Genomic DNA, 27,888 nt, shown 5'->3' with positions numbered 1-27,888 from the left:
GTGGTAAATGTTGCTTTGTTCCCAATCATCTGACTGCATAAATGTTCAGCAGGTCCCCACTCACTCCAAAGGCCCAGGGCCAGAGTCCTCCTTGTACAGGCAGCTCACCAGCACACGAGCAGCAAGTGTGATCTTACCTCTCCAAAGACACAGTGGCTTCCACTGCTCCCCCACAGGCACTAACACAAGCCATCAAAGCCTCAGATACACAGTAGTGAAGGAAATAAAAAAAGGGGATATATGGAAATATACAGTAGGTTGCACTTTCCTGTACAGTAGAAACTAAAACAACATTGTAAAGCAACTATGATCCAATAAAAATTAATTAAAAAAAAAACCCTCCAGAAAGGCCAAGCTTCCCAGAACAGAAGGGACTTCAACAGTGATTGCTTACTGGAGCTAAATCTAAAACCAAATCATTCTAGATTTGATAATCTGGAAAATAACAATTAAGTGCAATCTCATTTCACGTTCCAGGAAACCATTTCCTTCGCACTTAGCAACATACAGTGGCCACATAAGTGCTGGAGGTGACAGGACACGGCAAACATCACCGGCAGCTCATGCCCAGCTCAGTGTTGGGCTGCGGCAAAGACAATGGCCACAACATGGTCCTGGTCACCATGAGAGTCTCTTCAAAGGATCAGAGGACATCTGAACCGAGTTGGGGATGCACTCAGGGACCAGTGCCGTGCTCTGGGAACCAGAGTCTGTGGCTGGCAAAGCTCCCCAAAGCAGCTGGTGTTTAAACCTGACCCTGGAAGGGGCATAGCAGAGAACTAAACTAGTCTGGTCATGTAAGAAATCATGAGGGCCTTTGTCTGAGGATGAGCGTCAGGGAGGCATTAATGAATAAAGCACGCAAACTATCTGAAAAGCGACAGCACGGGCACTGTGATAAAGAGCCGCTGACATTCTGCTTCAGCATCAGAGAAACAAAAGGGAAACAGGGGGAGGCCCCAGACCCACCTAAGGGCACAGCTGCCATTCTGCCTGGACACTGACTGCCCTGGGGGACTGAAGTCCCAAATGAGACGATCTGGTTTTTCTAGAAAAGTTGGAACTCCAGATTCTTACATGAAGTCTAATTTTTTCACGTTGGCAATTTGTATTTTAAAAACATAAACCTCATGCCAACACCTGTGCCAGCCAAGCAAAACGTACTTCTAGGCTGAATTTGGCCCAGAACCTGAGCAGAGGTTGGAGAAAGTGGTTGGTACAGCATCTGGCCAGAATGGCTTGCTGGTGACTCCTGACTCCCTAGGTGAAACATGGGAAGCATCTCTGAAGCCGAAACTTCAAAGCAGGGATGCAGACAAGCTCAGGGGACTCCCAGGTGAGCTACGTCTTCCCAAGCAAACCAGCTGGGATGCTGAGCACACAGGCATAACCCAGGAGCCAGCACATGTTATTTTCCACGGACGGCAAACAGAGCTGACCCTTGAACAATATGAGTTTGAACTGCTCAGAACCATTTGCGTGTAGATTTTTTTCAATAGTAAATACTACAGTTCTACACGCCCCACGGTTGGGTGAATCCACTCATGTGGAACCACAGAAACCAAGGCAACTATAAATTATAGCGAATTTCCAACTGTGTGGAGGGTCAGTGCTTCTAACCCCTCCGTTGTTCAAGGGTCAGCTGTACTCTCAGATGGGAAACACCAACTTCATGATTCTCTAGCCAGAAGCATGGAATTAGGAGGCAGGCAGCAAGGTGTTCATTTCAGCTGGGAATTTACCAGCTGAGGCTTGAATGGGTCACTTGAACCTCAAGACAGAGACAGCAACAGCTCCCACTGCACACACCTCACAGGGAGGCTTTGAGGATCACGTGGCAAAGGGAGCACCAAGAGCCTTGGCACCTGCCCTCCCAGCCCGATCCCTGTGCCCTGTCACTCCACACTCACCCCACCTGACCCACCATTCACCCTGGCATGCTGACCTTCCCCACACTGCGGTAAGCTGCTGTGGGCAGGGAGCACTTCTGTCTCCCTGCAGCCTTGCTCCATGGCGGCACACAGGAGGTGCCCAGAATCAGCTGACCATTTAGAAGAAAGACCCTGAGCAAGGATGTTCACTTCACAGAGCTGAAGGCCATCCTTCGAAGGCGCCCCCACTGGTCCAGCAGCCTGCACCATGGGGAAACAGACAGGGTGCATGTTCGGGAGCCCAGAGGCCCCCATTCTCTCTCCAAGGTGCATACAGGGCCACACGTGTTCTTTGGACCTCAGGCTCCAAGCTCCCGATTCATGTTCTGACAGCCTCTGCATCCTCTGCCTTCTGGGACCTCCACCACCTACACCATCGACAGAACCAGCCTTTCGGAACTCAGAGAGACCTCAGTGGGCCTCACGGAGGAACTTCTCCAGTGTTCCAAGAGGGGGCCATCCACCTCTGCTTTAGAGACCATGGCTAGCAACTGACTACCTTTCCAGACAGCCTTTCAGGGGCACCTCCTAGGACAGGGCAGGCACCCTGACACCAAGCCCTAAGCCTTCCCATCATCTCCACCCACCAGCCCTGGTTCATATTCCAGAGCCAAGAACAGCGGGCTTCAACCCCCACCTCACAAGACCCTAGACCAGAGGGGCAGAACTGCCAGGCCTCTGGGAAAGAGCTGTGCAGCCTCCTGTCACTGGGTCCACACCTCGGGGACAGGCCCAGCCTGGAGGCTCCTCACCTGGCTGGGAGGGGCCCAAGGGGCTCGGGAGAGGTGGGTGGCAAGGTGCCAAGGGCCCACAGAGTGGGGGGTGGGGGGAGATCCCCCCCCACCCCACAGGAGATGACACTGCAAATGGGAACAGAAATCTGATTCTCTGAAGGAAACACAAATCTAGCTCTGAGGCAAGGAAGGAGCCAGGTCACTGGTGGAAAGGTATGGGGTTGGGGAACCATCTGGCCGGAGAGATAAGCCCTGCAAGAGGTCCTCCTGATGAAATCTAGGCAGCCTGTGGCCCGCTATCTAATCCGGATGGCCTGCGTCCCTGACTGACGTGGAAGACTTGACTGTGTTTACGTGTCTGGAGAGGAAGAAGGCGAAGCCGCTGAAGAGCCCTGCGTACGGCCAGGACATGGTCAATTAGGGCGATAAGTCAGTTAATTGGAGAAAACAGAAACACTGGAGCAGCATCTCTGCCCAGGAGCACGTGCAAAGCCAACACGTAGCTCCACTCACAGCCACGCGCCACCCGCCTCCCCCACCACACACACACAGGGCACTGCCTGAGGACCCCTGGAGGCCCCAGTCAGCACAGGCCAGAGGGAAAGAGCCCGAGAAAAACACCTCCCATGATGTCATCCACTGGTATCAGCACTGAGACGGAAGCTCGTCTCATCCTTTGCAAAACTGCTATTCACTAACTTGAGGACAGAAGTCCACGCCTCCTGCGAAGCGCTAAGCTTGCCTTAGGACCCTGGGGAGCCTCCACAGTTCCTCTGCCGTCTCCATAGCCAGGAAGTTCAGAGTGAGATTTCTGCTGAGAACTGGCCTTAGCTGAGCTCCCAGAATCTTTCTTCCTTCATTGAATGATTCTTGTTGTTGAGGGTTTGGTTTTGTTTTTGTTTTGTGGCATAATCCACAGACCAGACAATTCTGCATACCCTTTTAAAGTACACAGTTCACTGGTTTTTAGTATATCCACAGGGCTGTGAAACCACCATTAAGATTTAATTTCAGAATGCTTTCATCACCCCCAAAAGAAATCTCACACCCTTTAGCAGTCTCTCCACATCCGACCCAGCTTCTAGCCATTTGGGGCTTTTTAATGAAGGATTTGTTTTTTTTTTTTTTAATGAAAGAACACAGAAATTCAGTGCAGACCCCCAAAGGACTAGTCCCCAGGCCAGGCCAACTGGAATAAGTCTGGAAGATGAGGGACCAGCCCCAACCAGAGGGCAGCATTTGTGAAGATGCCTCTGCAAGGGGCATGCAAGCTCACCCAAGGAAGGCAGTGCTGTGCAGTGCTGTGCTCAGTCACTCAGTTGTGTCTGACTCTTTGCGACCCCATGGACTGCAGCCTGCCAGGCTCCTTTGTCCATGGGGATTCTCCAGGCCAGAATACTGGAGTGGGTTGCCATGCCCTCCTCCAGGGGATCTTCCTGACCCAGGGATCAAACCCAGGTCTCCCGTATTGCAGGCTGATTCTTTACCAGCTGAGCTACCAGACAAAGTTGGGGGGCTCTAAAAATGTGGGCTTATTCAGAACTGAGAGTCTCCACCTGAAGATGTCAGTACATAACGTGAAAGAACCGTGAAAAAAACTAAACCTCTAGGAAGGACAATTGATAAATTCTTGAAGAAATGTGTATGTGCAAGAACTGGTCTTTCAGATATTAAGCAGGATTCTCAGGCTACAGTAATTAAATAGTAAGGTATTGACAAGGGGATACAGGCAGACAAATGGAACACAAGAGAGAAACCCAGAAACAGACCCGAGAACGAAATGGTCATTTCCAGCAAGTTGGACATGGGAAATATCAGATGGACTCCAGGGGTGCCTGGCTGTAGGGCTGGCTGGCTATAAAGAAAACAGTAACACCAGGTCCTTGTCACACTCTTTTACAGAAAAATGCATTCTCTGTAAAACCAAGAGTTAAATGCAAAAAAAAAGCAACTCACACATTTATTGAAGGAAACTCAGTGAAACAATAATCTTGACATAGGAAAGGCCTTCCTGAACCTGACTTGAAATGATGAAGAAGCCTGCTAAATATGACTCAGGGCATTTTAAATGTTCCAAGTGACAAAAAGGAAAACAACAAAAAAACCCTGAGAATACCTATTAAGTCAAAAGACATACAACAAAGGGCCATATTTGCAAAACATCTGATAAAGATTAATATCTGAACATACAAAGAACACAACTTTTTTAAAAAGGATGAAACAATAGAAAAAAATGGGCAAAGGATATTAATCAGAAATTCACAGTAAAGGGAATAGATATGGATAATAAACATATGAAAAGGTGCTCAATTTCACTCATAAAGCAGAAATAAATCAATATGAGACCCCCCCTTTCTCACATACACTCAATGGGGAAAGGCTGAAAACACCTGTTTTAGTGCAAGGCCACCAAATATCAAAACATAATAAGTTTAGGAATTTGCCCTATAGACATAGGTACTTTCAAACTTGAGTAGGAATACATGGAAAGGATATTTCACTGCAGTGTGGTTCCTAATGGCAAAAACTGGAATGAAACCAAATGTCCAGCTAGGGACAGGTGGGAAATGTATGGTCTAATCATAACACAGAACAGAAAGAAATCACTAGTAGGAATGATGGGGACGTCCCTAGTGGTCCAGTGGCCAAGCTGCCACACTCCCAATGCAGGGGGCCCAGGTTCCACCCCTGGTCAGGGATCCAGATTCCACATGTAGCAACTAAGTGTTCGCACGCCACAGCTGAAGATCCTGCTCAGCCAAATAAATAAATAAGTATTTAAATTTAAAAAAGGAATGATGTTATTTAGTTGCCAAGTCATTTCTGACTCTTTTGCGACACCCCTGGACAGCAGCCCAGAAGGCTTCTCTGTCCATAGAATTCTCTTGGCAAGAACACTGGAGTGGGTTGCCATTTCCTTCTCCAGGAGATCGTCCTGACCCAAGGATTGAACCTGCATCTCCTGCATTAGAGGCAGATTCTTTACCACTGAGCCATCTGGGAAGCCAGATCCAGTTAAACAGAGCAGACTGAATCTACAGGGTTTTCTAAATTCCACTTAAATTTTAGTAAAGGAATAAGAGAAAACTATACACCCTCCCCTGTCTGCTCAAGGAGAAACAAAATGAAAAAGCAAAATGCAGTGAGAGGGAGATCAAACAGAGGGAGAGAAGCGAGGGACATGGCAGAGAGCTCCGGAACCTTCCACCCGCACACAGAGTGGGCAGAAGCAGTGAGACCTTCGTGCCTCAGAGCCCAGGACACTCAGGAGCTGTAGGCTGCGGGTGCTGTGAACGAAAGGCTGAGAGTGGAGGCTGTCCACCACAAAGAGGGTGAACCACCCCCTCACCCGCCCCGTCCTCAGTGGTTCACCTGGCGGGAGACAGTTTCTTGAGAGAAACTGAACTGAAGAGGCTCAAAGACCCCAGATAATGACACGGGAGGCTGAAACAGGAGGTGAAGAGAGTCTTCCTACCAAATAGTAAGAGGATATTCTTTCAACAACCCCATCACCACTCCCTAGCACACACACAAAACCACTCAGAGAAAATATGAAAAGACTCTTCAAATGTATGACGTGATGACACCAATTATAAAAGCTCAGTAGAGTTCAGAGGATGAAGATGAAGAAATTAGTGGAAACAGGAAAGGCGAGATAAGAAATTAAAGCGTAAAATGTAGGGTCCAACATCCGACCAACCAGAGCACCAGAAAAGAACAGAGAGAAAATGGAAGGGGGTAGTATTAAAGAAATAATATAAAAAGGTTTCCCAGAACTGAAAGAAGGGGTTTCCCAAGTGAGGAGGCTGCCCATGCTACGCCCAGCAGAGCAGAGGAAAACAAGACTCCTGTCAATCACCATCGTGGGTGCTCAAAACCTAGAGACAAACAGAAGACCCTTCAAGCTCCTGCAGAAGATGGGGAATGAGGACACTGGCCTCCTCAGCAGCGACCCTGGCTGCCAGAAGAGCAGGGCAGTGGCCTCAAAACTCTGAAGGAGGACTTCCCTGGTGGTCAAGTGGTTAGGGCTCCATGCTTCCAAGGCAGGGAGCGTGGGTTTGATCCCTGGTTGGGGAACTAAGATCCCACATGCCACACAGTGTGGTCAAAAAAAAATTTTTTTTTATAAGATTCTGAAGGAAAAGCATTTCCAGCCAAGAATAATATACCCAAACAGACTAGGTCAATCAAACTCAGGATAAAATTGAGGTAAGGATGCATGTATGTGTGCTAAGTTGCTTCAGTCATGACCGACTCTTTGCAACCCTATGGACTGTAGCCCAGCAGCCTCCTCTGTCCATGGGATTCTCTAGGCAAGAACACTGGAGTGGGGTGCCATGCCCTCCTCTGTAAAGACACTTTCAGATATGCAGGATCCCAGAGAACTTTTACCTCAGGAAGCTGCTGGACAATGTGTTCCAGCATAACAAGAATGTAAACCAAAGAGACGAATGCAGGAGAGGAGGGTACAGGAAACAGAAGAGGCAAAGAAGATGCCCAGATATTAGAAGAGAAAAGTCTCAGGATGGCCTAGAGCACAAGTCTAGACTGGAGCAGGAAAACAGAATGACATGGAACAGATGTCCACAAACAAGCAAAAACACGGAAAGGATAGGTCTGTGGATGCACTTGGCTGTATTTAGAGGGTCTCTCATCTCTGCAGGAGAGTTTGAGGGATATATTCACAAATGCTACACAGGAGTCTAAGGAAATGGAAAGACAGCAATTACTACCTACAGGAAAAACAGGCAGCTTGTAAAAGAGAAAAAAAAACTACCAGCAGTCCAGTAGTTAAGACTCCGCGCTTCCGCTGCAGGGGCCCTGGGTTCAATCCCTGGTTGGGGAACGAGATTCCACACACACACTAAAAGGAAATAATCACAGAACCCTATACGGCTCATCTTTGAACAATATTTACACAGTCACAGTAATGTCAACACTGAAAGCCAATGTAAACAAAGCCTGTTAGAGAACTGTTTTAAGAGAACAGAGGATGAGAAAACATGTGAGTTGTTTCTTTGATATTCTCAGGTAGAGCAACAATGCCATTAAAGCTTCATCTATTATATTAGGAAGCTGGTGGACAAGTCAGAAATTGGAAAATCAAAAAATAAGGGTGCACACGTTATTGAGAGACATAAAGGAATTAGCAGAGGAAACAACTAAAAGAGTTGAGGGCGAACAAAATTTGAGGAAGGGATCGGAGATGAGAAGGCACGGACAAAAGACTGCTGTCTTTTCACTACGACTTGTGTGATATTTTACTTAAAAATTATGTACATGTGCAATTTTGATAAAAATTAAAATTTAACTGTGAAAGGTAAATCTACCCATTCTGACACAGAAGCATGAAAACACAAGAGGTCACATGTTGATGTAAATGACAAGATTTCACACGGGCTGGGTTTGCAAGCATTTCATACAGATGGCACAGAACCAGAAAAGACACAAAATTGTTATGTCACAGAGGACTGGGCTGGGAGAAGGGGAAAGATGCATGAGATTTTTAAAAAAATTTTACTTCCTCATTCCCTGTACTTTGGTTTTGAACAATAAGCATGAAAGCAAAAGTGAAAGTCTCTTAGTCATATCTGACTCTTTGCGAGCCCATGGACTATACAGTCCATGGAATTCTCCAGACCACAATACTGGACTGGATAGCCGTTCCCTTCTCCAGGGGATCTTCCCAATCCAGGGATCAAACCCAGGATTCCTACATTGCAGGCGGATTCTTTACCAGCTGACTTACCAAGGGAGCCACCAATAAGCATGAATTACTGTATAAATAAAAAATACTCTAAAAAATGCATCCTCTTAAAAACTAAGTTTGTAACAGATAAAGATGATGTGGTATATATATAAAATGGAATAGTACTCAGCCATAAAAAGAATGAAATAATGCCATTCCAGCAACATGCATGGACCTAGAGATGATCACACTAAGGGAGTAACTCAGAGAAAGACAAATAGCAAATGATACCACTTATTTGCAGAATCTAAAATTTGACACCGATGAACTCATTTACGGAACAGAAACAGACATGGAAGACTAAATACATAGTTGCTGAATAGGGAAGGCGGGGGAGGGATAAATTAGGAGTTTGGTCTTAGCAGATACAAATTCCTACATATAAAATAAACAACAAGGGCCTACTCTACAGCACAGAGAACTATACTCAATATCCTGTAATAAACCATAGTGTAAAAGAATATGTATATATATGCTTGGGCCTTCCTAGGAGGCACAGTGGTAAAGAATCTGTCTGCCAATACAGGAAACACAAGAGACTCAGGTTTGATCCCTGGGTCGGAAAGATCTGGAGGACGAAATTTTCCTGGAAAACTCTAAGGACAGAGGAGCCTGGTGGGCTACACTTTGCAGAGTCTCGAAGAGTCAAACATGACTGAGTGACGGAGCACGCATGCATGCATAACTAGATCACTTTGCTGTACATCAGAAACTAACAAAAAAGTGTAAATCCACTATACTTCAATTTTTTAAAAAATTGTTTAGTTGCTAAGTCCGGTCTGACTCTTTAGCAGCCCCATGGACTGTAGCCCGCCACGCTCCTCTGTCCATGGGATTTCCCAGGCAAGAATACAAGAATGGGTTGCCATTTCCTTCTCCAGAGAATCTTCCTGACCCAGGGACCAACTCGCATCTCCTGCACTGCCAGTGGATTCTTTACCACTGAGCCACTAGGGAAGCCCCCTTGAAAAATAAAACTAAGTTTCTTGTTATTATCTTTTCCATAAATTTGATTGCTGTCCCCATACATTTAATACAATAGTTCAGCTTCAGAAACATGAGGAAATACTGAATGCATTTTTTCCTCTCTCATTTCTGCTCTTTGTATTAACTGCACCTCTATCAGGCATGATGCAAAAACTGGAGTTGAAAGAAACCCCAAAGCTCACTGCTAACCTAAGCACTGATCCCCTTAAGTGTCAAACAGAAAGAAGCGCTTTAGCATCCTGCCACCAGCAGCTCCGCAGGGCTACAATAATGAGACCTACCCTGGGGACAACAGTTCTAGAATCAGAAGTGCCCAGCCCAGTCTTACCCAGCTGCCACTTGTGGGAACACATGGTCTCCATCATCCAGATGGGCAGGGCTGGCTCCAGCATGGCAATCCCCATGTTTGCGAAGCAGATGGACCCTTTAAGGGAGGAAGAGGGTTAGTGTCCTTCTGTTTGGGGTCTCCAGTGTCCCCTACCATTCCCAAACACAGCTAAATCCCATGTGCCCACAGCCAGAACAATCAGCTCAGATACCCAGAACATCTACTTTTGTAAGAATAACAGATCAAGGGGATAGTGGGGAGGGTTGTTTCTTTTAAGTACTTGAGACAACTAGCATCTCAGAGTCATAAAGTTTGGAACTGGAGAAAGGCTTAGAGATCACTAGGTTTAAACTTTCCCAATTTATTAGGGAAGTAATGTGCTTGAGGCCACTCAGCAGCTCAGACTGATCACACACAGACTCAGGCAACCTGAGGCTCCTACACTTTGTGCAATCACACAGATATTTCTAATGATGCCCCTGGTTGCTTGAAATTCCAGTGCACTCGGTGCAAATATGCTGGTGAGGAATTTTTCTTTTTAAACAACTATACCTATAGGGTAAATATCCATCATCACTGTGTTAACCAGAACCCTTTGTAAATGCAGAACCTTTGGGAAACACACACACACACACACACCGCTGTCCCCATTATTCTGAAAGCTTCCTCTGCTGTGCACTGTGAATCCTCTAATTTTCTAGACTTCTGATTCAAAGAACATCGTGCAACCATAATTAAGGTGCTTACAGATGAAAAAAAATTTTTTTTCATTCTTTGTAAATTTAAAGACAGAACATAAAAATGATTTTGAAATGGCTGGACTACCTTCACTCACCTATTTTGTGTTTCCTTAGATTCTGTATTTGTCTATTTGACATTAACTGTAGGGCCAAGCTCTGTCTCCCCCGTGAACCAGAGCCCATCTTCTGAGCTCCCTCTTTAGCAACTCTGACCCACGACACCAGTACCCCCTCCCCACCCTAAATTCACCCAGGGAACTGGGGAGAGCACCCAGACTGGGATTATTGAAATTAGCCAACCCTAAGCTGCTTACCCTGCCCTGATATTCACATAGAAGCCCCCAGGATCTGGCCTGGGCTTTCCCCAGCCCCTTTCTGCCTCCTGACCAAACCAGTTCCCCATGTGGCCCTGAGCAGTGTGGCACGCTCCCTTTTCTTGGGAAACGCAACTAACAAAATCTTCCTTCAGTGGTATTGACCTCTCTGTGTCATCCGTCACTCAGTCATCTCCATAAACTGACAAAGGAGACACACCAGGCGCCCAACTAACCCCTCCCCCTGGCCAGGCTGCCCAGACCTGTGATGGCCTGACACTGAGTGCTGGCTGGGTCTCTGTACTTCCTCCATGGCGGGTTGGGGGACACGTAGGAACAAGACAGGTCAGAGAAGGTCAGATAGAGGCAGGGGCAGGAAGGTCACAGGCAGCAACACCTGCCCACACGTCTGCCCCAAGGTGCAGGGTGGCATCTCTGGGCCTTCACCTCTTACCACACATGTCCTCACCCCCAGCTCAGACAGCCAGGGCTCCAGGGGAATCCCAGCTCTAGAATGTCTTCTGTGTCTTACAGGGGGCACACAGAAGGCCCCCTCCAGGAGGCGGTCACCACGGTAGGCTTACTACCCTTTGGTCAACGGTTCTGACAGACAAGGTCTAGACCAGGGCCACATGCATGCCCCTTGAACCAAACCCAGCGGCAGACGGCTTAACCAAGTCTGCCTGGGTATATAGGTCAACCCAGTCTCATAATTCATCCCACCTGCTCCTCCCCTCCTTGGTAACAAAATGTTCATTCTCTACATCTGTGTCTCTATTTCTGCTTTGTAAATAAGATCCTCTGTACCAACTTTTCCTGATTTCACACAGACGTATACACACTATTGATGCATATATAAAATAGATAACTAAGGAGAACCTACTGTATACCACAGGGAACTCTACTCAATGCTCTGTGATGACATAAATGGCAAGAAAAATCCAAAAAGGGAGGGATGTGCTTAGTCTCCCAGTCATGTTTGAATTTTTGTGACCCCATGGACTGTAGCCTGCCAGGCTCCTCTGTCCATGGGGATTCTCCAGGCAAGAATACTGGAGTGGGTTGCCAAGCCTGCTTCAAAAAAGGAGGGATACATATATGTATATACATACATATATATAGCTGATTTGCTTTGTTACACAGCAAAAACTAATACAAAACTATAAAGCAACTATACTCCAATAAAAATTTTTAAATATTAATAAAAAAATCAGCCTTCATGTCTGTGACCCCTGCTTAGACACACCTAAGCCTAACAGGAGGGAACCCACACTGCACGGCTCCCCTGACCTCAAGGGCTGCTGCTGACCACTGTGTCCAGGCCCAGGTCACCTAAGACTAGTTTCTCACGAGGCAGTTTCAGGCCCAGGTCACAGGGATGGTCCTGGGAGGATGGTCACTTGGATGGATACAGCCCATTATCCCCCACAAGAGCCACAGCACCCCACGGCTTCCTTTGACCCTTTCTCTGCTAAGAACACAAAGGATGTCTTCTGGTTGCTGCACAGGATTCCCTCTGCGGAAAGGGGGCGCCCCTTCACCCTCCAGTGCCCTGCTGTCGGTCTCCATTCCCAGATGCCAAGGTGAAATCAGACCACCCACCTAAGATGCCTGCAGGGAGCCCACGGACCCATTCCGGAAGCCCAAGGCCAAACAGTGATGCCCGCTGACACAAACACAGCGAACAAGCTTGACCCCAAACAATCCTCCATGGAGGGCATCTCTGTGACTCAGACATCTTTGCCCCAAATGCAAAACAACAAAGCAGCTTGGCTGTGTCAGAAATCAACGACGGAAGAAAAACATTTCTTCTGATATGTGACCTCTTTGTGCCTTTTATGTTTTTCTACAGCCCAACGTTTCCAGCACGGAGAAGGCAATGGCACCCCACTCTAATATTCTTGCCTGGAAACTCCCATGGATGGAGGAGCCTGGTGGGCTGCAGTCCATGGGGTCGCGAAGAGTCCGATATGACTGAGCAACTTTACTTTCACTTTTCACTTTCATGCATTGGAGAAGGAAATGGCAACCCACTCCAGTGTTCTTGCCTGGAGAATCCCATGGACAGAGGAGCCTGGTGGGCTGCCGTCTATGGGGTCGCACAGAGTCGGACACAACTGAAGTGACTTAGCAGCAGCAGCAATGTTTCCAGCAGCAAAACCAACACTGGTCCTCACCACCCACCCCCACCCGCTTGATGGGGAAGTGCCGGGGTGCTGGGGGAGCCCCACCTGCAGCGATGAGGATGTATGGGTCCCTCAGCAGGGTGGTGAGCGGCGTCCCCTTCTGGCTCTGTTGGGAAAACAGGAGTTAGAAGAGGCCATGCGGCCACCACAGTGCCCACCTGGCCCCGCTGCTCACCTCTGGCTGTACCCGGGACGGCTGGAGCACAAAGAGCTGAATGGCTACGGGAGGAAAAAGGAGAGGTGAGGCCCCGAGCGCCTGCCCACAAGGATGCTGAGCCCCAGGGCCCCGAGGTCACGGCCAGGGGTCCCAGAGGACACACTCACTCACCTCCATCCAAGAGCACCAGGGCAGCCAAGACCAGGAACGGAGCTGTCTTCCCCACAAACTCGTACAGCACACTCCCAAAGGGGGGGCCCACTGCGAGGAAGACAGAGCGGGGCTGGTACCGGGCCCAGGACTGCCGACCACCCCCTCGACTAGAACCATCTTCTTCGTGCTCCTCTCGTGATGCGTGCTCAGTTGCTCAGTTGTGTCTGACTCTTTGTGACCCCATGGACTGTAGCCCACCAGGCTCCTCTATCCATGGGATTCCCCAGGCAAGAATGCTGAAATGGGTTGCCATTTCCTACTCCAGGGGATCTTCCTGACCCTGAGAGCAAACCCTCCTCTCCTGCGTCTCCTGCACTGGCAGGCAGATTCCTTACCACGAGCATCACCTGGGAAGCCCCTCTACTTGGTTCCAGACAGTATGTGAAAGGACCACCCTATATTCTGTTCAGGAGTGTTAAACCACCCTGGCAACTCCTCTAAGTGGTTTTACACCTGAGACATGGGCAAGAGCCTAGGAGGGAAACCCCACAAGTAAAGGTCAGAGAGAAGTAAGGCCCAGGCACAGACATGCATAGGAAAACAGGCCAGGGAGGACTGCAGGGTCCTTATGAAGCAGCAGACAGGGAGGGACTGTGGGCCCCCAGACGAAGGTCAGGAATGTACAGAGAAGGCAGACGACCTGGATCTGTCAGGGAAGGTGCCTGTTCCTGGTCTGGGAGCTCAGCCAGAGCAAGTGGGGGAGGCAGGCTCAGAAAGTGGGGAGGTCCTCGGGCGGGATGGAAACTCAGAGAATGTTCTAGGGCAGGGACCTTGGCAGAGCATCCTGTTCAAGACTCGTTTTCATCTGGATTGGGAAGAGAGGACTGGGGAGCCCAGGACCACCCAGGTCAGGACATGTCCCATTTTTCAAAGTCTCCATGAAAGGAGGAAGGAGACAGAGGACAGTAGAGTGAAAAGGGGCTCAGTGTCCCACACAGGACAGACCGGTCCCTCTACGGCGGCCCTCACCCACCTAGGACCCCCATGGCCAGGCCTCCCAGGGCGATCCCCATGGCGTTGCCCCTCTCCTCGTCATCTGTGTACACGCTGGCCAGCATGCCCATGCCTAATCAGGGAAAGAAACGGTGACAGCCAAGCTCCGGAAGCAACAGAATTATCTTCAGGACTCGCACCCCTGCCCACCCCCAGCCCAGACGGTGGTCTTCCCACACCTGCCAGACCAACAAAACATAAGGTCAAGCAACATCCAAAAACCCATCACCCACCACCACCACCGATACCTTGATTGCCTGAATTATTCCAGCTCATTCCGTAAAGGGTCGCCAGCCAAGGCGGTGCCCGTGGTCCTCCCACAGACCAAAGCCCCCGGGGCACAGACTTAGTCGGTTCCACACCTACCAGCTACAGATGAGCAGGAGGAACCGATGCCCTGCAGGGACCTGGCGATCAGCAGGAAGGCGTAGCTGCGGGAGAAGGCGAACACTGCGGAGAGAGTGGCCAGGCCACGGTCAGTATAGACCCGGCTGGCACGGTGACCGAATCTGCTCAAACAGGACCTTTCTAAAGGCCTCCCTTAACTTGATGAGGGTACTTCTGGATTAATCACATCATGTTTTGGCTCCCTGAAGACCTCACCCACCCTGAAGACCCTCACTCCTTTCTGCAGTTGTTGCCAACATACCTACCCCCACTCCCATCCCAGCTGTGTTCTCAATTCCCAGCTGGTGGTGGTCAGAGCCCACCCAGTGACCCAAACTCAGAAGGCAAATGTCAGACACTTACTAACTGTTGAGATAAACATGATGCAGAATCCCGTAAACATGGGAATTGGGTAGCCAATTCTGCAAAACAGAACCACAGAGAGAACCTAGTGACTGCTCCGTATTTCTATTGAGTTTCTCCTATTAGTCTTTGGGATCTGGTGGATAAGCGTCTGGTCAACTTTTCTAAAAATTCATATAGTTGGTGCTTCCTCCGTGACCTTTTGGTGTTTGACTGTCTTAGAACGTGAATACATTTAGGGACTGCCACTCTGAGGGGAAATTTCTCTGGCATAAATGTTAATAAAATCTTGGCAAGTAACCCAGAACACATTCAAATACATAGCCCCTGTTTCCAGCATTTTGTAAAACTTTCTTTAATTAGAGTCTTGGCTGAAGCTTCCCCAGAGGGACAGCTGCAATCAAATGATTCTAGTAAAAGGTCATCAAGAGATTCCATGGGCAGCAGACACAACTGCAGTACATCTAAGAGGCATCAGGAAACGAGGACATTTCCAAATCTATCTTCACCTTGACCCTAATACAGGCCTTGTTTTCTGTGCAAAAATTTCAACATCCTAATTGCTCCATAAGACCACAGAGCACAGGGCTCCGCCACCAGGCAGACAGAAGAAATGGGGAGACCTCAACGTCTGGGTATCACACCCTTGGCTGGACACCTGGCCTTGCCATTTAACTCAAGTAGATCTCCCCCAAGGCTCAAAGAGAGACCACCACCCACTTCCCAGAGGTGGAATGCTAAGAGTCATGTCCAACTCTTTACAACCCCATGGACTGTAGCCTGCCAGGCTCCTCTGTCCATGGGATTCTCCAGGCAAGAATACTGGAGTGGGTTGCCATGCCCTTCTCTAGGGGATCTTCCTGACCCAGGGAGTGAATCCACATTTCTTATGTCTCCTGCACTGGCGGGTGGGTTCTTTACCACTGGTACCACCTGGGTGGTGGATTGGGTATGATATGAGACATGGCTATTAAGCTGCTACCGGGGCACCCGGAACATGACAAGTGCTTCAGAAATTTTGCTTCATCCCTCATTCTCTTCCTGTTTTCCCTACCTGTTTCTGCAGATTAAGCAAGCAGGTTGTCCCTGTCATATAGATGGCACATGAAAGTAAAGCAGCTTCCTGCCCCCTGGCCTCCTTTCTGCCAGGAACAAATCACAAAAAAGCAGGGGCCGGGACTGGCTGAGCTACAGCCCTCGAGATCTGTGTCACAGCCCAGAATAGCCCTGAGCATCTCCAGGCCTCATCTTCCTCCAGCCCCAGACATTCAAGACCCTGGAGAGAAACCCAACGAGGAACAAGGAGCCCTGAGTACCAGTCACACAGCCTGGGAGGGCTCTTCTACTCAAGGCTGGAATGAAAAATCATAACAATACCTTCACCTAAGGGTACACTCCATTCTCCAAGCACTTCCACCCATGAGCTCCCTGATGTGACAAGAGCAGATGGACCACTTCCACATGTTACAGATGAGGTATGAAAAACTGACTTGTCTGATGTCCTAGGGCTAATTCCACTCAGGGCCATTCCATCCAGTCTTTCTCCTTGCAGACTTACTTTACTAACCTCCCCAGGTAGCCAAAAGGCATATATGGTTTTGAACAGAACCTTCTAAAAGTTCTGGTCCCACTTACATAATTTTTTAACTGCTTCATGTGCATCCAGGAAACAGCATCATAAAATCATCGCATTCTCAGGCAATCACCACCCCACAAACCGATGCAAAGACTCCTCTGCTGTGACCTGAAGTGAGCTTGTAACTCACAAAACAGGCTTTGAAGCCAATCTGGTGAACTAGGAAAGATACCGAGGTGCTGAACTGCAGTTCAGATGCCATCAAATGACAGCTGCTCGTCTACACCAGCCCCGAACCGACTGCTCTGTGCTTACTTCTGCAGGCAAAAGAAACCTGCTCACAACACCAGATCCAACACGGCACTAATGGAAACTGACGAAGGAAACTTCCAGGAGGCTCAGAGAGAAGTCACAGGCAGTTTATTTTCTCAGCACCTATTGCATGTCCATAAAGAAGGCTGAGCGCCAAAGAATTGATGCTTTTGAACTGTGGTGCTGAAGAAGACTTTTGAGAGTCTCCTGGACTGCAAAGAGATCAAGCCAGTCAATCCTAAAGGAAATCAACCATGAATATTCATTGGAAGGTGAAGCTCCAATACTTTGGCCACCTGCTGCAAAAAGCTGACTCACTGGAAAAGACCCTGATGCTGGGGAAAACTGAGGGCGGGAGGAGAAGGGGACAACAGAGGATGAGATGGTTGGATGGCATCACCGACTCAATGGACATGAGTCTGAGCAAACTCCAGGAGCTGGTGGAGGACAGGGAAGCCTGGTGCTTGCAGTCCATGGGGTCGCAAAGAGTCAGACACGACTGAGCAACTGAACATGTTGCATGTCTGGGGGAAGAACGAACACACAGCTGCCCTGGAATGAACAGAGGCTTCTTATCCCTTTGAACATCCAGCTTGGAAAACCACTGACTTAAGCCAAAGCTATTGGAATACCAGTAATATTACATCCAGTTGACAGCCCGGCCACTGACCAAGGTCACCTGGCAGGACACAGCTGGTGTGAGCGCCTTCTTAGCAGGAGGCTCCAGCACTCCTGGAGACAATAAGCGTGCAGTCACCTGTGACTGTTACAATTCCATGTGGTAGCTGGCTCCAATCCTATTTTCAGATGGCCACATGGAGGCTCAAGAGATTTAAGTAACTTGCCCCAAAGTCAGGGCAGAGGGCATAATCTAGAGTGTCGATGAGGCCGGGTCCTACTAGTATACACTTTGGTGGGGACACCAGTCGCAGGAGCAGAGGTTCACACAGGGTGCATGGGACGTGTGTCCACAGTACCTGTTAATACCAGGTGGCTGGGTACCCACAGGGCTGTGCACTTACGGATGATTCTTTTAAACCAAGACCAGGTGTTGTGTTTTTCTCTAAAAATGCAGCAGCTACTGTTGTGTTTCTCAGTTGCTTTGGGATTTTAATAAAGCATGACTGGAAAACCAAATGGCAAAGCTAGAAGGAAACTCAAAGGCTGGCCAGTCCAAACCCCCATCTCGGATGAGAAAGTCAAGGTTCAAAGGTGGAGCCTGTGACTCAGCCACAACTGCAGAGCAAACCAGACACTTTGGGGATCACTGGGATCCTGCTGCTTCCTTCTCACTACAAGACTCGTGTGCCCTACGCTTTCAACACTGGCCAAGCCACTGGCAGGGTTGCCCAGTGGCAAATGCTGGGCAGCGTCCTTCTCTGGAGCTCAGCCCCAAGGCAAATGCAGCCCAATGGGCAGCTCCTGTCTCTCCACCCTCAGAATGCCCTGTCCCCCTGAACACCTGCCTCACAACAGCTGCTCAAGGCCCCAGGGTCACTGAGTGGTGGGCAGATGGCCACTGTCCTTTCTCCCTCCCTACAATGTCTCCTAAATGGTCAGAACCTCAACTGACATTAGTCATAAATGTCTGATTTGGCCTCCTGCCGCAATTCAATGCCATCTCAATTAAAGTGATACTGAGCCGAGCCATGTCTGATGCGGCAAACCTTTACCTAAGCATCCCATTATCACCCCTTCGTGAGTCATCCTGGCCCACAGTCATCTCCACAGGGCATCAGGGAACAGTTAATCCAATTGGAATAAGAGTAAAAATTGTATATTTGAATCCTAGAAGAGAGTGCAAAGCAATAAAAGTTACATGTATTATGTATCCATACACAGTCAGTGGAGAAACCCTATTATGTTCCTAAATTATCACTGGCAATCAATACTTGTTCTCTATGCTACGGACTAGTTTATCTCTACCACAGAGATTAATGTAAGCTCTTGTGCCAGGCTTGCTAAGATCTGCCTCGGTTCCCTCTTCTGGGTAAATAACCAAAGCAAGGACGCAGAATAGGGGACAGAGAAGGGAACAAACTGCCCCAGAGGAGACAAGAGGTGACATCTCCCTTTGCAATTATCTCAACACACTCCTAAATGGTGAACAGCAGTAAACAGAGAGGTATTTTACATTTCCTAGTGGCTCAGTGGTGTGCAGGAGACACAGGGTCCATCCCTGGAGCGGGGAGATCCCCTGGAGAAGGGAATGGCAACCCACTCCACTATTCTTGCCTGGGAAATGCCACAGACAGAGGAGCCTGGCCAACTACAGTCCACTGGGTCACAAAAAGTCCGACAGGACTTGGAAGCTTGTGGTCAACCATTTCATAAATAAAAGAAAATCCTTAGGTTTAGCCCCTGGGTCTGTCTCTTTCAGTTACAACGTGTGTGGAGTGAGCTACATGAGTCTTGAATTTCTTACTCTCCCGGGTGTTCCTTGATGCACAGATCACATGAGGGCTCTGCTCCCATGGGAAGGACCCAAATCCACGGCCAGCTTGTTCTGATTTCAACGCAAACACTCTGTCACACCCTCTCCATCCTCAAGACGTCTGGGATGGGAGATCCCTTCCCAGAATGGCAGATTTCCCTGTCCATGGAGACGCTTTTTGAAAAGGTCACTGCTTATTGCTATAGAACCCACTTCAGACCAACTGCCTGAAGCTAGAGAAAAAAAACCCACAAAAACACACAGTCGATTTGGTGGGGATTTCATGCCCTGCAGCTTTCTCCCTGTCGTTCAGATGTGGGCTAAGATTTGTGAGGAAGAATACCTGGCTTTCAAATATACTAGGTAACTATGGAAATAAATTAAGCCACTGATGCTGGTTTGATAAAAAGCAGACCACTGAGACAGCAACAAGCTGAGGAGGGAGCTCTCCCCACCCCCGTCCCTGGAGTTAACCCTTTCCCAAGCCATTGGGTTCATTTGGAATATCTTGGGTCTAAAGATACAACTACTACGAAAGCATTATGTTAAGCAAGTGAAGACCATGGTGCCATGTTCTTAACTTGACTTACGGAAGACAGAAATGTAAAGGTGGTTTTCACATTGTTTACCTCCCTGGAACATGCTTTTTATGTGTGTGTGCCTCTAAAACCCACTTACTGGGCCAGATGACAACAGCTGTTGCTCGTGTAAGTCCTTCTACTCCATTTCACTCACAAGTGCGATCATAAAATGAAGAGTTAAACTGGAATTAGAAAAGAAGTCACACAAGCCTCAAAGATGGCAATCAAGTCAAGACACACACCCACAGGCTCTGGAACGTGTGTTACTGGGCCTGTGATCACCACCCTCACCGTAGTCAAAATGTCCTTTGTTCCCTATCTGGTCACAAATTATTCAGTGAAAATATGCTACCTACAGAAGAAATGAAACGGAAATTACTTGTACCATCTAGCAGCAAAGTGAGCATTTAAATACTCCCAAGAATCGCCACTGGCCCTGGGTGTTCTTTGGAAGGACTGATGCTAAAGATGAAACTCCAGTACTTTGGCCACCTCATGCAAAGAGTTGACTCATTGGAGAAGACTCTGATGCTGGGAGGGATTGAGGGCAGGAGGAGGAGGGGATGACAGAGGATGAGATGGCTGGATGGCATCACTGACTTGATGGACGTGAGTCTGAGTGAACTCCGGGAGTTGATGATGGACAGGGAGGCCTGGCGTGCTGTGATTCATGGGGTCACAAAGAGTCGGACACGACTGAGGAACTGATCTGATCTGATCTGAAGAATCGTCATATTTTATTTTCATGGTTTGACATGAGATCTTACCCAATATTTAAAACAAAAGACAGGAGGCTGCCTTCTGTTGTCACCCACTCACAAAAGCCACTCACACGGCAGCATCGTGACCACAAACAATGGGGTGCTGGACTGTAATGCGGGGGTTCAACGGGTTATGATGGGTGTGACATTGGGTGTCTCATTTTACACAACTGAAGTGACTTAGCAGCAGCAGCAGCAGCTGCTTACAGCAAGAAATGAGTGGCTCCAAGCTCCCTACTATATCTCTGGAGATGCAAGAGGTCTCTTTTTTCCCCACTGTCAGAAGCATTGCAGAGACACCAGGAGGCTGGGCCAGTGTGCATCGTGGGATGGAAAAAGATATTTTTCTAGGGCCAGGGAGGTGGGTGAGGATTGAGGTCCCTCAGATCAGGCTGATTTTTCCTAAGCTCCCTCCCACTGAATAAAAATAGCATCCAACAACTCACTGTTTGGACTTTTCCTCATTCATCCTGGGGCACCCAGGGAGAGCTCAATTAGATGCAAAAAAGGCAGATTTTACCTATATTATTTATATTCCGTAACTAAAGGTACGAACTGGGTTAACAGTAAGCTGGTGGAAAGAACCAGAAGACAGGAAGACATCAGCCAGAGTGTGGACAAATGCTTTCTCCTCCTGAGTTGTTTAGTCGCTAAGTTGTGTCTGATTGTTTCTTGACCCCATGGACTATAGCTAGCCATGCTCCTCTGTCCATGGGATTTTGCAGGAAAGAACACTGGAGTGGTTGCAATTTCATTCCACTGAGTCACTGAGGAATCCTATCCTCGTGAGTGGCAAACCCCTTTGGCTATAAAGCAGGGGTCCCTAACCTTCAGGATCTAATGCCTGGTGATCTGAGCTGGAGCTGATGTAATAATAACAGAAATAAAGTGCACAATATATGTAATGCTTTTGAATCATCGCCAAAGCATCCCCCACCCCCTACCCATGGAAAAATTGTCTTCACAAAACCAGTCCCTGGTGCCAAAAAGGTTGGGGACCACTACTATAAAAATACTAAGACACCCCCAAAAGCTTTTGCTCAAGCCTCCTCAAGATCTGATGCTTCATGTGTTAACTACTCTTTAATCAGAAACATATTAACCAAGTGTAAAATGCTATTTTAAACTCAGTTCTTTACAACCCTGAAAATGTGAGTCACATATCTCGTTGGTAATTGCGGATGTGATTGGCACAAATTACATCAAAAGGCTATTTGCAATGGCTCACAAGGGAAGAGTCGGTAAACAGAAATATATTTATCACTTCTCTGAGCAGAGCCGTAGAGTGCCCAGAAATGCTGCAAGTCCCCAAACTCATATCTACTGGGCTTGGAAAATATTAGAAAACATTACTTATCATGACCATGTTGGAGGGACAACTGAGTTTGTTCAATTGTTTTGCCTGCCTGCATTGATATTAAAATTTGTTTCCATTTCCACATTACAAGGCAGTGCTAGAAGATGAAGATTATTTTGAAATTTGCTGGAGAGCTGGGAGAAATCAGCTAGGGAGGAAAATTTTGTTCTTGACAAGTTCCACCATACAAATAGACTAAATTTCACAGGTTACTAAAGGAAATTAGTTTTCTCTTGGAAGATAATTTTTTTTAGGAGGCCCAAACACAAGCCTTGCATGCATGCATGCTAAGTCGCATCCAACTCTTTGCAACCCCATGGACTGTAAGACCGCCATGTTCCTCTGTCCATGGGATTCTCCAGGGAAGAACACTGGAGTGGGTTGCCACTCCCTCTTCCAGGGGATCTTCCCAACCCAGGGATCGAACCTGCGTCTCCTGCGGCTCCTGAATTGCAGGCAGATTCTCTACCGCTGAGAATGGCTGCAATGTCAAAGTATTTGGAGTATATAATAGGGCAAAAGTCTCGCTGGTTTTAAACAGATTCTCTACCGCTGAGGTGGCTGCAATGTCAAAGTATTTGGAGTATATAACAGGGCAAAAGTCTCGCTGGTTTTAAACAAGCTCCTGCCCCTTGGCATAAGCAAAGCATTAGAAACGAAAATGGGATTTTTTTTTTAAAGCTTTTCATTTGCCATTTACATTTGGAAGATTGGAACGCTCACATCATTTCCGCCAAGTTTCTAAGTATTGTGCTGTACAGCTAGTGACATTCATGTTCAAGTGATTGGCAAGGTGTTATTACAATAATGTCCTCAATTTTCCCATATAGTATTTGAGCTGTTTACTTTCTCAGAATACAAAACCCTGAGCTGTTTTCTGTAATTATACCAGATGCATTTTAAGGAGCACTCTTAGGTGTGAGAAAAGAAAGAAAACCCTGTAAACCACAGAGGTCTGCCTGGTTTTCCTCCGGAAGAATAGACGAAATGCCGAACGCCACCTTAATAATGGTGCCTCTTGGTGGGCTCCCAGTCTGCCCAGCGTCCTGCATTCATCTGCTCAGCATTTTAGGCAGCAGCCTGGTAACACTGCCACACAGCCTACAGGCTGGATGTGGCCTGGGAAGGTTAAAATGGATTCACTGGCACCACCCAGTCCAGAAAATCACATCGCAGAGGTAGAAAAGCTGCTTCCATCCGACTCACCATGGGTACCCTACCAGAAATCGTTGTTTCAGAGGACTGCTTGTGTGGAGGAAGGCAGGCCTGCTGTGGCCACTTTGAGCCCCTGCTGCCACCCAAGGCCTTGTTGCCTCATAGAGCCCCCAACCCTCCAGAGTTGGCCCCACTCTCAGCCACACAGGACCCCTCTATTGTCACCATCTTGATACGATTAGCAATATTTTAATAAAAGACTGGGCCTTGGAGGAGGAAATGGCAACCCACTCCAGTATTCTTGTCTGGGAAATCTCATGGACAGAGGAGCCTGGTGGGCTACAGTCCATGGGGTTGCAAAGAGTCGGACAGGACCGGGTGACTAACACTTTCACTTTTCACTTTCCCTGACTCTTCAACTTAGCTTTGGAACCTCTAGTGGCTCCCAAGTGCTCCTGCAACAAACGCCTACTCCTCTGTCATCTAGCACGTGGGGCTCCTCATAGCCCAGCCCCGCCCAGTCCCCCAGACCTGCCCTCCTCAGTTCTCTGGACCCCTCTTTTGCTCTTTCCCACCTCTGGTCCTTGTCTTTGTTTGTGCGTCTAAGCCTGCTTCACAGGTAGGACTCTGGGCACCGGAGTTTTTCTCCACCGTTTTTCACATCTCTGCTTTTGGGGTCACACTGTTTAGATGGGAGCCCACCACCACTGCTCACTCTACCAGCTCCCACTCTTTGCAACAGACACCTCCTCCCCTCTTTTGCAAGCCCCCTGTCCTGTGCTTGCAGCCCCCAAGTCCTGGGCAGAGCTGGACCACCTCAGCTGGAGACAAACAAATATTAGCTGGATGGCCACCAACAATGGAAATGTGAACCATTATTCAGAAAAACTGGGTCTCAAAAGACTCCAGAACATCTGGATTAATATAAAGCTTGTGTGGGCAGCTTGAATTATTTGGGGAAAAAAAATTCTCTTTGTTGGTGTGCACATGGACACAGCTTAGTATGTGGCAGGGGATGGTGCACTGCCCAGGGCCTCAGTGTCAGAGAGCTGCTTCCTCTATCAGCAGGACTATGGATCACATGCCATGTTCCCCAACTGGCCATCCACACGAGCCTTGACCAAGCCAACCCTGAAGGAAACCACTTTGGCTGTCTATTGGGAAGTCCATGACCAGAGGTGGAAGAGAAGAGAAAGCCACGTGGCACATACAATCCCACGATGATGGCCACGGTGGCAATGAAAAGGAGCACCAAATGGGAAATTGCGACTGACTCAAGAGGGAAACACAAGGTGAAGGAGACTGGATTTCCCCTCCAGCTTTGGATCTCCAGACTCTGATCAATGAATGAGAAACAAAATAATCTGGAACAATATTATGAATATTTAGCTCCTTGACCGAAACAATATAACCTACCTGTTGGTCAACAGTCCTATGAACGGGTTGGTGAGGAGCTGGACAGTGGCTTTCGAGGCAAACAGCAGCCCGACCTGCACATTCTCATTCAGGAGGTCTTTGTCTTCACTGGGACAGTCGGAAGAGGCCGAGGACGAGTTAGTGGCCATGTGCTGCGTGGTGGCCTCATGCACCAGCGCCCCCTGAAGGTGGTCGGTGCTGTTCCCGGTGACCATGGTGGAGTTGTCATAATAGGAGAAGATGTTCTGGAAGCTCCCGGGGGCGGAGGCTGTGAGCCCGGGCTTGGCGGTCTGGATTTCTAGAGCATCTTTCTCATGCTCAATGCTGTACAAGTAACTCGGGATGATGGGGACTGGGGACGAGAGCAGGACAACGGTGATTACACTGAAAGCTTCCCTGGGACCAAAGCCAGCAAAACTGTGGTCTTGTCAAATGCTAAACGAGACCCAGAGAAGTGGCGTGTCTGCCTCAGGAAAGGGAACCTCTGCACCGACACTGAACAATTTCATGCTGTTTAGCTCTGGGAAAGATTGAGGGCAGAAAGAGAAAGGGGTGACAGAGGATGAGATGATTAGAGGGTATCACTGACTCAGTGGACTTCAGTTTTAGCAAATTCCAGGAGATGGTGAAGGACAGGGAAAGCTGGTGGGCTGCAGTCCAAGGGGCTGCAAAGAGTCGGACACGACTGAGCGACTTAACAACAACAAGCTCTGAGAACAAAGCCCCAGAGGCTGCGAGAGCTCTCAGGGCCAGCAGACCTGACCAGCCCCAGAGCTCCCTGTGCTTCTTACAGGGCTCCTTCATAGGAATATTTTAGGAAAGGAAAGAAAGATGCGATCTGAAATCTAGTCCGTGCTGACCTGGGGTCAACCAGGGCTTCTCAGAAAGAGGCTAGAAAGACCTTTAAGTGAATGAATCAGGAAAACAGAAACCTAAATTTCATTATGTGTCTTAGAGAAAAAAAAAAAATTAACCGGCAGGAAGTAATAATTCGGAAATTCTGCACTAGACTCACTTTATCTTTCTATTACTTGAGGGGGAAGCAGCAATGTTTCATACAACTTGGCAAATTCAAGACTTCCTGAGACTTTCATAAAGGAAAAGAAAGCTGATGTAATCGAAGCTTTGGGCATGTGTATAACAGAGGATTCAAGACAAAGGAGGACACAGGCCCTTGTTACTCTACTGGGATGAGCCCCAAAGCTCCCATATTCCTGGAAGTGAAAACCTGACTCTCTGGTGCTCTGAAAACTGTCCAGAGAGAAAAACTTAAACAGAGACAAGGGAAATGACCCTTTAAAAAGTCATTTTTTATTCATTAAAAATTGGGGTATTTTTCAGGAAAATATGCGTGCCAAACCTGTTGTTCATGGGGCTAATTAAGAGACCTGGATGTCAATTATGTAGCTGTTCAAAAATCTATTTCAGCAAAAAAAGATGAAAACCACCAGTTAAAACTGCTCTTGATTGGAGTCCTGACATGTGTCCATGTCAAGTCATCTGCAGAGTCGCTACATTTAAATGTCCCTTCCCTCTATGGAGGGAGGTATGCTGACTGTTCCTTTAGGTGACAGACCACATTATTAACCCACCTTTTTCGGGGGTCGTAATAATTATTATAATATTATTCTGAATCCTGGAAATTGCTCTTCCTTCATAGAATATTAAAAAAAAAATTTTTTTTTTTTTATCGTGTTGAAAGTGACAAGGGGAAGCAGGAAATTATCAGGAGGAAACATAAGTTCTGGGTTTTATCTGATGTCACAGTTTTTTGACCGGACCTCCAGGAAAACGAAGCCGCAAACGCGGCCACTAGCCTAAGCGAGGCAGTCTCGGGCGGGGAACGTCTTTTTGAAAAACGTATTCTCTCCAACCTGGCCGCACCGCGCTGGGGTAAGCGGGGCGCGCCGGGGGACTGGGACGCCGGGTCTGTACGTACCCACAACCGTGAGCAGCATGTTGTCCAGCAGCAGCGCGAGGAACACGATGAACAGGATGAGCTTCCGCGAGTGCCGGCTCTCCTGAAGCCGGCGGAGCAGCGCCAGCTCGCTCAGGGCCATGACTCCTGGGCTCGGCTGCGGGCGCAGCGCGCGGTCAGGAACCGTACGGGGCCGCGGGCTCCCTCGATCCCAGGGCTCGCCCGGCCCGGCCCGCCGGAGGGGCGTTCGGGGAGCGGCGCTCACCTGGCGGCGCCAGACGGTCCCCGGCGTCCCACCCTCGGCTCACGTGGGGCGAGCGCGTTCTCACCGGCACCTGCGCTCCGGGGGTAATAACGCCCGCGAGCGCCGTCGGGGAGCGAGCTCCCGCCACGCCCGGCTCTCCGCCGCCCGCGCCCACTTCACCCTCCGCGCGCTCGGAAAGGGCTGCGCGCCACCCGCGCACCAGGCGTCCTGCACCTCGGCTTTCTCGGGACCCCTCGGAACCCCGCGCGTGGCTCCTCCGGGGGCTTCCCCTGTCCTCGGCCGGGCCCCGCTCGCCCGCGCGTCCGGGCGGCGATCAGTCCCCAGCGCCGAGCCCCGCGGGCCGGGAGCGGGGTCGGCCTTACCTCGGGGTGGTCTGCGGCTGCCCGCCCTGGCCGCCGTGGGCTCCGTCTGGCCGGCCGGCTCCGGTCGCAGTCTCCACCCCAGCGCCCGGCCGCCGCCGCTCAGTTTACTGGGTCCGGCTCTGACGTCACGGCCGGCGCGGAGCGGGGGCGGGGGGCTGGGGCGCCCCGGCCTCCGCCCTCCCGGCGCAGTAGCTTTCCTGTCCCCGCCCCGTCCCGACCCGGCTTTGCGCCCGGACTCTGGAGTCGCCCCGTCCAGAGCAGACCCTCGCCCCTGTCCGGGCACTTCGCCGTGAGCCCTGGGGACACCGGCCAGGGTGAAGCGAATGGGTCTTAAAGGGAGGATGTCAGGAACCCCAGGGCGAGGGGCCAGGATGAGGAGTCGGGGATTAGTGCTGTCATCTGGCCTCTGCTGCTGCTGAGTCACTTCAGTCGTGTCCGACTCTGTGCGACCCCATAGACGGCAGCCCACCAGGCTCCCCTGTCCCTGGGATTCTCCAGGCAAGAACACTAGAGTGGGTTGCCATTTCCTTCTCCAATGCGTGAAAGTGAAGTCGCTCAGTCGTGTCCAACCCTCAGCGACCCCATGGACAGCAGCCTTCCAGGCTCTTCCATCCATGGGATTCTCCAGGCAAGAACACTGGAGTGGGTTGCCATTTCCTTCTCCAATGC

At 49.1% G+C, this 27,888-nt stretch overlaps 1 protein-coding gene across 1 annotated transcript in view; it reads right to left on the bottom strand.

Annotated features, from left to right (window-relative positions):
• Positions 1-27,240, bottom strand: part of SLC18A2 (solute carrier family 18 member A2) — a gene marked incomplete at its 5' end in the record, with an annotated part of 39,961 nt that extends 12,721 nt beyond the window's left edge. The window contains 10 exon segments of the mRNA NM_174653.2: positions 9,730-9,825; positions 13,015-13,075; positions 13,145-13,188; positions 13,298-13,387; positions 14,313-14,405; positions 14,699-14,782; positions 15,083-15,141; positions 24,675-25,026; positions 26,614-26,749; positions 27,220-27,240. Of these exon segments, the coding sequence (NP_777078.1) occupies positions 9,730-9,825; positions 13,015-13,075; positions 13,145-13,188; positions 13,298-13,387; positions 14,313-14,405; positions 14,699-14,782; positions 15,083-15,141; positions 24,675-25,026; positions 26,614-26,734 (1,000 nt within the window).
• Positions 27,241-27,888: the final 648 nt, after the last annotated feature.

Source organism: Bos taurus, chromosome 26 (genome assembly GCF_002263795.3).
Source record: "Bos taurus isolate L1 Dominette 01449 registration number 42190680 breed Hereford chromosome 26, ARS-UCD2.0, whole genome shotgun sequence".
In the NCBI taxonomy this organism is placed as follows: Eukaryota; Metazoa; Chordata; class Mammalia; order Artiodactyla; family Bovidae; genus Bos; species Bos taurus.
The sequence above is the reverse complement of the archived record's forward strand: the minus strand, read 5'-3'. Positions and strand labels throughout refer to the sequence as shown.